Source organism: Engystomops pustulosus, chromosome 1, assembly GCF_040894005.1.
Source record: "Engystomops pustulosus chromosome 1, aEngPut4.maternal, whole genome shotgun sequence".
Taxonomy (NCBI): Eukaryota; Metazoa; Chordata; class Amphibia; order Anura; family Leptodactylidae; genus Engystomops; species Engystomops pustulosus.
In genome coordinates, this window is record NC_092411.1 from 200,820,665 (window position 1) to 200,833,980 (window position 13,316).

At 36.6% G+C, this 13,316-nt stretch overlaps 1 protein-coding gene across 3 annotated transcripts in view; it reads right to left on the reverse strand.

The window, feature by feature from the left end:
- Nucleotides 1–13,316, reverse strand: part of UNC5C (unc-5 netrin receptor C) — a 255,722-nt gene that overhangs the window by 188,588 nt on the left and 53,818 nt on the right. For 2 of the 3 annotated variants that reach the window (XM_072117956.1, XM_072117939.1), the window contains exon 2: nt 6,627–6,662. The exons of the other annotated variant lie outside the window; for it this stretch is intronic. In XM_072117956.1, coding sequence (XP_071974057.1) covers nt 6,627–6,662 — 36 coding nt within the window. The remainder of the gene's footprint in view (nt 1–6,626; nt 6,663–13,316) is intronic. 3 annotated transcript variants of the gene reach the window in all.

The window sequence follows — 13,316 nt, forward strand, 5'->3', positions numbered from 1 at the left end:
CAGGCCCACACCATGGCCGAACCGTCGTAGAGGATGTCAAAGTCACAATTCCAGGAAATTGAGACTAAATAACAGCTTTTATGCCAGTATTCAGGCATACAAGCTGTTAACCCTACCCCCCATATGTGTATCCTGTTTACTTATCCTTCTGTCTATATAATATCTATAATAGATATAATCCCATCTATTTATAGCTATGTATCTGTCTATCTCTATCTGTCTTGTCATTTATTTATCTTCTGAATACAATTCTCTCAATCCGTCTATATCTATTTATCTATTGATTGTCCATCTATTTATCAGTCTATGTTAGTCTACCTATCTTACATCTACTGATCTATGGAGATTTTTATAAATGCTCTATGAATCTTCTTTCTTTCTATTACTTTTTCTAGCTGTAAATAAACTATATTTATATTTCAAAGGTTTAGCAGCCGCATATTTTAGATGATGTGTCCCTTTAACAACCAAGTCCATTATAACCTGCTCAGACTTGCAGACCCACCACAATATTAATTTACAGTTTGCAGTGCTGATGTGAAAGTTGTATCAGACGTTTAAATATTTATTACCAGTGTCCTGGAACCACCACCCATTTCATGTCAGCACCTTCCACAAGATGACATCATGTTTCATCAAGAAGAGATTAAATGAATTCAGTGTTTGCATGAACATGTGTTTCACAAGTACTGTCCAGAAGTTCCACTTTTTCTGTTTCTCATTTTCAAGTTGTAGAAGAATTTTAGAATCACTGCAAGTATTTCACTTAATGTTTTGTTGGTTCAATTCAAAGGAAATGAAATATAGAAAGATATACATATTTACCAAAAATGAGAAAATTGTGAAAAAAAAATGCCAAATTACATTGAAGAAAGGCATAACACAAAAACTTCATGAAAGCCAACAATAACAGCGCAGGACTTGTCCTGTATTACATACTATTTGATTTAAATGTGAGAGGTGTAATGCCTCATTTCTCGTGTGGTGTCGCTGCAGAGAAATAGCACACTTTCTGCCAAGTGCAATGTGACATGGCGCAACAGGATAGGCTAAGTGTTTCATAGAAGAGACTTTCATGATCATTTTGTCAAACACTCTAACTAGCAATCGAAATACATTTTACGATTGTTGAATCTATGATTCTTAAAGCTATTGCTTTAGACTGATGGAAATATCTTGTGTGTACTCTTTTGTACAATCTCTAGATCAACTTGTCAACTTTTATTGTGATATTACTTATATTTATTTTTCTACAGCTTTCACCAATTTTGTGCACACCACAAAACAGTGGTCTATCCTAATGTTGGCCACATACTTCAGCTAGCCCCACTCCAAACACAAAAGGAATGGACTTATTCAAAAAAGACAGTAGAGTGCCATCCACCTTTATTTTTCACTAAGAAACCAGTATGAATGTTGAGAGAACGCACAGGAGAAGGGCTAGAATGCAGCAGAATGGGGTAGGCACAATAGACAGGAGAGGCACTAGGTTCCGGTAGTGCTCAAAGATCAGTCTTATCAGAATGGCTAAGGTGCAACATAGGTCTCTAGGGAGAAAGTAAAAGTGCACAAACAGCCAAAATATATACCAAGAAGTGTGATCAGCAATCTCAGAGCAGGGTTTGAAGGAATTTTCAGACCTGTTTGGCTAATATAGGACCTTATAAACCTGACCCCATTCTATCTCATTCTATCTGTACTTGCAATATTTTTGTATCTTTAAACATTTTTTTTTTTATATAAAATCCCTCAACCGTTAACTTAAAACTAAATTATTGTATTGGGGGAGATTTATCAGAAGTGTTTGAGAGTACTTCTAGTGGACTTGCCCATGGCAACCAATTGTAGCTCAGATTTCATTTTAATAAACTCATTACTAAAGAGAGAACAACAAAAAGCTGCTTTAAAATAGTCTATCACATCAGTGAAAACTTAGATGCCAAAGTCCAATAGGTCATCTGATATAGCAAACACAGGTCTGTAGGTACAAAGCCAATTCAAGGCTTCTTGACCAATTTCCTTTCATGAGAAAGCAGGCATGGAAGCAGTCCTATGAAAATAAACTGTGGAGAGTTTTCAGTGACTACGTGTACACTATCATTTTGCAAAGGTCTGAAAGAGTACATTGTTTTACATGACTCTCATCAAACTTCACACAATATTAATGTACCATGCTGCATCTGACAAACTTATATCTACTAAATCTGTAGATTTTATGAAATCACATGACCAAAACTTTGAAATCCAAACATAAACTTTATGTTCGGTACAAAATAATAACTACATCTATAAGAGCTCATTATAATCGTTTGGTAATGTTAATCTGTCAAAAGCTGCACTTTTTTAAATTCATCAGTCAGTGAGGACACCTACACATCGTCTGTTGTGTCTGTAAGATTCTGCTATTACATCTCAGGTACATTTCTATGATTGCCCTTCAGAAGGAAAAGTTTGCTGTTAATGATGTGACGTTAACCTGCCTACACAGATCTTAACTGTCTCCTAAGTGTGCTGCAAAGTACATAAGGAAAGCAGAAGAAGGAAAGCAATTCTCTATAATACCCTGTACGTTTTATGGGATTATGTAAAGCCAGAAAGCAGGTTTTCTGTAAAACTATTGCACAAACTGGATTTAAACTTCTCCTGCCTATGTTCACTCCTTCTCCTACTTTCAAGTTAGAGGGGAGAAAAGGGATACTGTATTCAACTGTATATGAATTCAGTGGGATGCATCCTAGCCGTCCATTGTAAGGATATGTCAGGAATCCTCCCAAATAATACATATGCTGGTTTGGTTTTAATCCTGCATTATGGCTTCCTGAAGGTCATGCTTGATGTTAAGGGAGCTGCCTTACAAGGTAGCTAAAAGAGGCATGGTTTTCTTTATCCCATCCTGGAAAAACAATTTGAATATTTTCCCAGAATCTTCTTGTGGCATGTCCATGGCTATAAGTCTCCACACGCCTACACGGTGGCCTTAATTGGCAAAGTCTCCATAACAAGAGCTCTTACTTCACAACGTATACATCCAACAGAGGGAACAAAAATTGGGACACATTTACTAAGGGCCGCGGGTCAGTTTTCTGTCCGATCACTTTGTGGCATGGCTGCACTAGGCATCATGCGACACAAATTAGTGGGCGTTCGGTGCTCAGTGGGACCATGCACCAGATTTAACATGCAAAATCCAACAGAATTGTGTTGCACGCTCCATGTCAAAGGAGCACCAAAAAAATAGTGCAGTGCAGTGGCTCCAGATTCATGAAGAATGTCCGTCACAAATCCTGAATCTGGCGCACCCTGCGCACTGCACAGGCAAACTACGTTTAGTAAAGTTTGCACTGTTGTTAGTAAATGTGTCCCATTAAGTCTGAAAGAAGTCTAATACTTCCAGTGGAGATCCTATTGAGCTATGATGCTGCTCATCATTGCTGCTTTGTCTACACTGCCGGCCCCTATAGTCAAATGCTGAATGGAAGAGTGAAGAGAAGAGAGTGTCAGAAGTTTATAATTTTTACAGCCGCCCTAGGTATACAGTATATAACAAAAATTGTATTCCCAGATAACTCCTTTAAACTTTTAAAAAGTTAGGAACAGGGATGTAAAAGGTTACTGACTTACAATCTTTCAACCTGCATATCCTGGGAATTTCTTGTACCAACACATGATGAAATCATTGGGCTGGGGGGCATATTAGAAAAAGGTTTGCCACCAATACTTTATTGCTTGTTTGGGGTTCCAGTTTTTCTATACACCACTCATTAATTGTTAAAATTAATTACATACATTCTGTATCTTATTTGGGTTTTGATAATAAATAAATCTTTAAACAGAATAGACTTTTCTTTCTAAAGTTTTACAATTGCTCAATGTGTCTTAAAATAATAAAACTAAAGCTTTATATGCTTTATATACCTATGAACATTTTATTGGACTTTATATTTTAACTAGTAATTCACATAACGTGACTAGGAATATAGAAAAAAACCCTTTATATATTACTTTTATGTGATGCTGTGCAAAATTCAGATTCCCTGGGATATACAGAGGGGGGCACCAAAAGGCTACAAACCCCATCATTTGTGACATCTTTATAGAGTTAAACCATTTTCAAATATAGCTATTGTAGAATGGTGCAAAAACTACCTTCTGAGACCGTCTGTAACTGAGCATAAACCAATAGTCTGTATTGATGTATCCATTTACAGCGGTGAGAGGCTCCCACACTAATTAGCATGTAGTCCTCCATACTCTCATTAGAGCCCTTATAGACAGATTATGTGGTGTAGTTATGGCCATCTAGCTCTTCATTAGCATTGCTTGTATGATGGTTATCTTAGTGAGTGGTAGCATAAACCACAGCCCGGAATGCAGACTAATTATTTTCTATGAACTTCCCTTTTATAGTTGGCTACCACATTTCTCAGTGTACATGGTATATGAAGACATTCATACATTTATACAGAATAAATAATCATTTGCCAACTATAGTTATATGATGTCAAATGTTTCTGGCATTTCTTTTTTTCAATGATTCATTTACATAGTGCCTACATTATGCATTATACACAATTCAAAAGGAGTAGTAAATTCAAGTAGCCTTAATGTTATAGTAATCCCATAAACACTAAATGTTGAATACCAGACTGGAACTAGACTATAAAATTACTAGGTAAGCCAAAGTATGTATTATTATTTTCTTTTATATGAGAGCCATAATTACAATATAAAAGGGCAGCTACTAAAACCTATTCAGTCTCTGCATCTCATGGCGTCTGAATTACAAATGGCGTAATTAGGGTCACGTCACTCATTGAAGCAATTCTGGTCTGTCAATGTGTAAAGGAGTAGGGAATGCTATAACTTAGGATTCATTTGTTTGGAGAAACAAAGGAATGCCTGGTGTAGTGCCAATTAAACCAAAAGACATATGGTCCATAGACAGACAAGCACTGGGGTGGGATTAGTAGCTCTAAATGAATGCACTAACTAGAGTAAATAATTGTGTGATATATTTTGTATTATATTATTTCACATTATTCATATAAGGGTAATTCAGCGTGTATACTGAAAGGGCTATATATCAGTTATTAGGCTAACTTCCAGTAACATGTTTATAAGCATGTCCTCCAACACTTCATACATTTGGTAAAACACGGACTATGATTTTATTTTATCTTGAGTGATAAGAACCCCCTTCCAAATAGTCACTTACAAAGGTCCTTCCCCAGAGTAGGGATTATAACTTCCTCTCACAAATTTGATGAGTATTCTAAAAATCTATATAAAGATGGTATTTAAACTTCGTGGCTAGGGCATGGGTATTTCAGTCGTCACATGTGACTATTAAGACCAATTATTGACCTTAGTAATGATGGAAGCCTCGCCACTTTTGGTTTGGCAGAGACAGAAATCTGAGAATATGAACCTGAAACAAAATGCTAGTGTTGGTTTCATTTTGCTCCTCTCTCACTCATCATAGAGCTTTTATAGGTAGAAGATTTTGATTTTACCTATATTTTGTCTCATATGGGGGAAGTAAAATTCTAGAGTTTGATGACACTGTTTCTATACATTAGGGGAAATTCAGTATTCCTTCTCTCTTTCAGTTTCCTGGTGGAGAAGAAACATAAATCTCTGCCTCCCCACCAGTTTCCTGGCTTCTCTGACTCGAATGCCACTTTGGGCATATCGGGGCAGAGAGCGGGGCAGGTGTGAATAAGTGGTCTGCAAGATTGACTATAGTGTCCACCTGGTAACAGGTGAAGACTATAGCAGAAAACAAGTTTGCATCAGATCTACTAAGCCTCTTAGTAGATATGGGTACTGGAGTGCCAGCAGGGGATATGTTAAGACTTGCGATTCAAACACTTGTCTTAATTAATTCCCTCTATTGTTCCCCAACCCTTTGCTACATTTGATAAATATATTTGTTTTTCCAACCACACTACATATGTGTGCATGCTATATATAAAGTCAAGTGAGGAAATTCAGCAATATTCCAAATAATTCAATAAAAACTCAGTATTCATAGATTAATACATTTGTTTCAACTTCTTAGTCATAGTAATCTGTGCTTCTGTGCTTATAGTTACTTCTTGGAATATATATTATATATATATATATATATATATATATATATATATATATATACACACACATACATATATATATATACACACATACATACACACACACATATATATATATATATATATATATATATATATATATATATATATATATATATATATATACACACATACACACACATCCAAACATATATCCAAAACATACTGGTAGGTTGTTTAGATGATAGTAAATTTGGCTTGCTGGGTTATCCCTGCCGTGGCCCATTTTCTTACACATCCTGCTGCTCCCACTTTTTAAAAAATAGTGGTGCAAAACTGGCAACAAATTAAAAATTTTCCCACCTTGTATGCCAAAAACGTATACTTTGGAGACGTTGTCATAAAATTATTTTGAACAGTATTGTGGTCAGAAAATCATTCTGCTTCATTTACTGATATATATGTAATCATGCGAAATAAGGAAATAAACACAACATCATTTAGGTCAGAAGTAGAAATTCAAGTAAAAACGTGTTCTCTGTGCTTTAAACTGACCTGGTCTCGGGTCCTGTTGGCCAGGTCTAGGGAACTCTGTAACAAAACACAGATGAACATCATTTATACATGGGATTCATCAATGGCTCTGGAGCCTTTGTCTATGAAAAATTGTAACATGAATCAGAATCTCACACATCACCATTTTCTTCAATAAAATATTGATGATCTCGTAGGTTACTGCCTCCCCCAAGATCTCCACATTCATCCCATGCTGCTTTGAACATTTTGATTGATCTGATTGACTTGTGGACATGTATTCTCCATTTCTGTTCCATCTGATTAGAACAAGTTAAGAATTAAAGGACCATTATCTTGCTTAATTTCTAGTAAATCTACTGAATGCTATGGGTATATACTTTAGACATATACAGTATATGGAGGAGATATGGAGCACGAGCAAAGGCCTCCTGATGTATCCTGTGAAGCAGCTGCTAAGGGTACATTTTAGATCATACTTGGCATAGCAATATGCGTGGCATGCAAACTTTCACTAGCTGCATTGAGTGCATGTGCGCAGGACAAGAGCAGCCCATGTTGATTATTTCCTGAGTCGATCAGTCGAACGCCTTTCATGTCCCTCCATGCCACATCGGTGCAGAGATGGCTTAAAGGGGGAAATAATCACAATTACTGTCAGTTCACTAGCAAGTGCAATTATTGGTGCATCTGCGCCAGTTTTCTGGCATTGAAGCCCTACATAAATGTCCCCCTATTTAAATATGTATGTAAGTTTTGGGTAACGAGCATGTTCTATAATGAAAACGTTCAGAATACAACTGCAATGCAGATGGTTCATCTTGAAAGTACAAAGATGTCAACAAAGCTGAAGCTGAGTAATACCTTGACAATGTGAAGAATATGAACTGCTCACCTCATTGCGGAATACACAATGTAGTCAGACAGAAGCTGGTTTTGTCCACCCACACATGGTTATACATTTCCTGTCACTTACTGCAAACATTTATACAATCACTCCATACAATGAGGTAGTAGCACATATACGCAGAACATTTCGTTCTCCTTTGGGTTAAAGTACATGGTGAATATGTTCAGAGTGACCGTTCATATTTGCTGGCGTGCAATGAACCAGCGCTAGTTAAGCCATTGTTCCATTTTTGTTAAATGAAATTGCTAATGAAGCTTTTAGAAGTGTCATTCAGCAGATGCCTTCAGGAGTGCAAAACTACAGAAAGTGGTATGAAGTAGAGAAATGTGTAACCAGCAAATGCTTTGGAGTTGATTTTCATGAGTGAGTGATGATAAGTCAGATCTTCGAAAATTCTGGAGGCCATTAATTGCATAAAAACACTAGGGGGTTGACAACTGACATCAAAGATATGAAATACACGCTTCACTCTTATGTAAACTTCAGTGAGAGCCAGAGTATAATTTTACAGAGTTAGAACAGACTGTATGGTAACTGCAAACTTGACACCCTACTAGAAGGCCTTCTCATTTGTGCTGGGAGATCATGCTGAGGACAAACTACTGGAGAATTTATAGGTGTTGTCGTGATAAGTAGGTCACTTCCAACAAAGTGCTAACTCTTCAGTAAAATTAGACATTTTAAGGAACTCAAACTACACTGTACAGGGACCAGCAAATAATTATTTTTAAGCTTCTGTAACACAGACAGTTTTTGAAAATGATTTGCATTCCACTCCATTCATAAATATTTTTTTAATTAAAGACATTTCAAACATGGATCTTTCTAGCTTATTTCAAAGTCTAAAAAGGAGCCTGTGTACAAATACCCAGAACAATCAGACTTTTAGAAAAAATGTCAACCACCCAAAAACTGCTTTACAGGAAGCAGCACATGCTGGAAAATAATAGAACACAACAGCAAACAGCAAATAAGTGAATTATTTTATAGAACTGGCTCATTGTTACATCAATGGGTTTAGTGCATCCACACAGGGCTGAAATTCTGACAAACCGCAAACAGATTCTCTACATTATTTTAAGTAGAGCTCAAATTGAAAAAAGATTTGATAAAAAATCTGAACCAGACATTGCACACAACGGGCAACTAAGCACATTCTCACTCTTAGGCAGATTGATAAATATCCCCCAAAATCTGAACTCTGCTTTATATTTACCGAGATTTCCTTGTGGACAAAACATTAGGGTACATATAGCACATTGGTTGCTAAAAATTATAATGAATTTGGCTCTTTTAGTGGTCAGCACACGTAATGCCCTTTTATTAAATGTAAGAGTAGTAGAAAGTGTTGCAATACATCTGCTTAAAGGGGTTGTCCAGCAACGGAAAGTTAGCCCTATTCACAGGATAGGGGCTAACTTTCTGCTCAGTGAGGGTCTCTTACAGATCACAAGAACGGTGGTCCTTTGTACCCCCATTGCACCCCAAAAGAATGGAGATGTAGGTGGGACATGTGTGCTGCAGCTCCATTGACTAATAGATAAGCAGGGTGCATGTCAGATGGGCAGCTTTGTTCATTTGGTGTACAACATACCCTTGCTCTCGTGGGTCTGTGGGGGTCCCACAACTGAGTCCCCCATGGATTACCAAAACTTAATTTTTCGTGCAAGTGGTTGTACATCCCCTTTAAGGTAGAAATACCCATAGATAGAAGTAAACCTTGTGATGAACTGGCTTCAAATATCCCAAGCTATCTATGAGCTTTATACATATATGATACAGTATAGCATTCAAAATAACTTCTTAAAACTGCTGCATACAATTACATATGGCACACATACAGGTAGCCCTTAGTATTTATGTATCCCGATCATGAAGAGAAGACTGTACAGTTTAATCATGTATGGATCAATGATGTAGGGAATTTCTGGGCTCTGTGGAATTAGACAAATAGGGCAAATTCTCCATCAGTAAGGGTAAAATTAGCAAAAAGGTTTAGCTGTTCCTTTGGGAGATAAGGACGCCTCTCCCCTATCTAACTATTGATTGACTAGGACAGTGACAGTACTTAGGATACCTTTCTAGTGACAGAGAAGTTAATGATTTACTGATTAATCGAGGAAAACCTAGCCTAACGTTTTGCAATTGTTTTCAATGTGAATGATGCCACTTTTGACCTTGTCAAATTAGCAGAAGCCTTAAACCGTATGGAAGCAGCTGCCTGCTAAATATTGATGAGTGCTGCCTGCCTGGGAGAGTAGTCCAATCTAAGCTCTAGACAAAGACAGATACAGAGAGAGCAGATATAGAAATGACTGTGAGTGCATTGCTGGGCTGGTAGTCAGTGTTATTACATTCTTTTTACAGAAATGAATTATGCCATTTTCAATGATTAATCTTATTACTAAGGTGCTCAGCGCTGTGCACAGCTTTTCTCCACACAAAGTACATAAATGTCTCATTATATGACTGCCACTAGGGGGAGCAACTGAATATGTACAGTATTTTGAAAGCTTGTAAAACTACATTTTTAAACAGATTGTACACATTTTGCAGCCTGTTGATAATTTGCAAATTACGGTATATTCCCATGAAAAAAAGGTTACTAATGGGCTAAAAGGGCCATGGACATATAGTTAGATCAACCAATGGTTGATCCATAGATCCAAAGATTCCATACAATTATCAATACAGGTAGAAAAAAAATCAAAGGAACTGCAAAGATTATATGGTGGCAAACAATATATCTAGCTAATGGATGATAGAGCTCAAATCATCCATATCTCATTTGTTAGCTTTCTTCTGGGAACACACGCAGAGATAGGGGTATCTGAAGTGATGTTCATTTTCCAGCCTCTAAAAGTGACTCATCTCTAGCAAAAGGTGACTGCTCTCAGCACATTTGCATATGGACTTGGAAGTGACTTACTTCATAACTAAATAGGCAAGTTTAAAAAAAAGGTATCCAAGAAATGACATTCCATACCCTTTCTGAGAGTGCTGTTAGTTTAGTGGGGTAAAATCTGATGACAGGAAACCTTTTAGTCCAGTATTTCTATGATGTAATAGCCATAAATTAGTCTTTCCCTTTCTTTCGCTTTCCTCACTCGAGTTGTGAAAACATTACAGCCAACAGTTTTCCATTAGGTAACGTAGCAAGGTCAGATGTAGTGGGAAATAATAAGTGTCCATTTAGTTTACAGTTTACTGTTACATTTTAAGAACTTACAGACATTACACAAATATCATTTTCCCAAAATTCCATTACTAAACTATGTAGGTAAGGTTGACATTGTCGCATACCTAATATAAAGGTTTACTGTACTAAAGTACTAAAGATGTACTAAATCTTTATGTGTTGTCTTCAAACTAATCCTTAGTTTAATACAAATGTATATACATATATAAATATACCCTATTAGAAAAGTCTAATGGAGATCCTCCTTTGTAACCTAAATTAATTAGCTGTAAGGGAATGTGACTATGGAGAACATCTATATTCATCTCATTGGAGGACCATTACCAGATGCCAGATTTTGGGATGTAGTGTTGACGGCGAGTTGAACACTTTCTACATGGTTCCACGACAGAATTTTATTTCTTGGAGCTGGAATGCACTGGACTACGCTCCAATTGGTTTCCGGGGGATGGACCTCATTTATTTTATAGACTTGGATATATATCTTAGATAGGAACATGGATGGTGATGGCTCTACTATTAAATTAATCATTTCACTTTAAACATGCAGTGTAATCTAAAGACAGGACATTACAGAACAGAAAAAAAGCAGATTTAGAATGTGGAAAAATATTCTGTGTAACTGTTATGTGTATTTCAGGTTTTTTTTTAGGTGAGAAGTTATGGAGGTGTCCCTATTGCAGATCAGCAGTTTTCTCTTTATGCACACTAATACATGGAGGGTTGTCAATCACTGTGATTATGGCAAACTTTAGAATGAGCAGAGTTTAAGTGTATAAAATACAAGCTTTACAAAACATTTTTGTGGTTAAAACATATTTTATTATTTCATGTGTCCATCTGACTTTATACACCATTCATGAATGTTGGGGAGGTCTAATCACCGTGTTAATAATCTGGTAAATAATTCTGCTAAACTTGTGTAATATATTGTATAACTCTACTTGAATATTAGTGTACAGATCACATTATGGTAGGTGCAGAGGTGATTGACTTTGACATGTTTTTACCTGGTTACCATCAAATTAATCTAGACTACTAGAATGTGACCACAAGCCAAATGAATCCTATTGATCTGAATTAGCTCATGCATGGTACATTGGCAATCATAATAAAATATGCTATGCTATTTCAGGACCTTTCCAGACTTATTTTCAAAAGAAACCCCAAACAAGAGTTGTTACCAAAATCTGTTCATACGCAAACACAGACATAGCCAATTATATGCCTCCATAAACATGGCAATACTGTTAAGGACGCTAAGGAAGGAATTTACTTTCTATCGTTTTCAGAGGAAGGCAAATAACTCACGTTACGCCCTGATCGAAAGAAAACAGCCTCTCATTTACAAACAGCTTATAAAATTAAACACAGCCCAAACGTAAGCATTTCAATCTTTAAACAAGGCACAAATGGGCTACAGACGGCTGATTTAGACTACAAAAATGCCATAAACATAGCTTTATGCTGTATTTGTACATTATACTCAATTTGGCCATATAAATATTTTCTTTCCCTACATATTTATGTGTTTACATGGACTCGTAATACGGTGAAGCAGCTTTGAAAACTGAACCAGTCACCACATATGGGAGCGATTAGAGTACCTCTGAGACCCAGCCAACTTCCTTTTTACCTTGGTAATAATGCTGCTATGCTATCACTTCTAATAGCCACTACTTCCTTTCCCAAAGAAGGTTTCCCAATCGAATAACCTCCACAACCGGTCCATACAACAATAGAAAAATAAGGTAACCCTATAGTAGGATGTTGTGACTACAGTGTTAAAATGTTAAAACTGTGTGACACTGTAAAAAGACCCTCTTGCACAAAGAGTTCATTGGCACCCCTTATCACAACCCTTTATACAATGCTTCTAGTGACCAAATGGATGGATTAAATATGTCTCAAAAACACAGAGGTAAATGAAGACTCAAACTAGACATGTAATTTTAACTACACAGTCCAGTAGTGTCCAAAAAAAACAAAGGTGTTCATACATCTAATAGCTGTCAGTGTTATGCTTGTTCCTGACCACCGCCAATCCATACACACATACAAGATCAAGCATTTATGCAATTTAAATTGTGCATGTAAACCATTCCTAGACACCTCAGTTGCAGCTTATGTTGCAGCAGAACAAAGGATTGCGCTGGATCGATTGTGGGGACCCCAAACATCACCTGTCAGGGAACAGTGTACATGGGGCATTTATTTGGTCCAACATATATACTCTATTCACGGTTTTGAGTCTCATTTACATATTTCAGGTATATAATCAGGTGCCCAGCAAACACTTATCCACTATTTTCTATATAGGCAAAGAGGGTATATTGTGATATAACCCCTTTAATCCCAACTAATGGTGCATACTGATTTTGTAGCTAAGACAAATTTGTTTCTGCAATTAAATAAAAATGGGGAATTTTCATAAAAAATAACAACCAAAAATGGTAACAGAATAAAATGCTGCGAAAAACTATAAAAGTCTTGGACAGGAAATACATTGCAGACACAGTGTACATAACACTGGTGGACCTGTTAGGATTCAGTTCAAGACTTGTATGAAGGGATGATATAAGCATTTTCCTCACTACAGTCT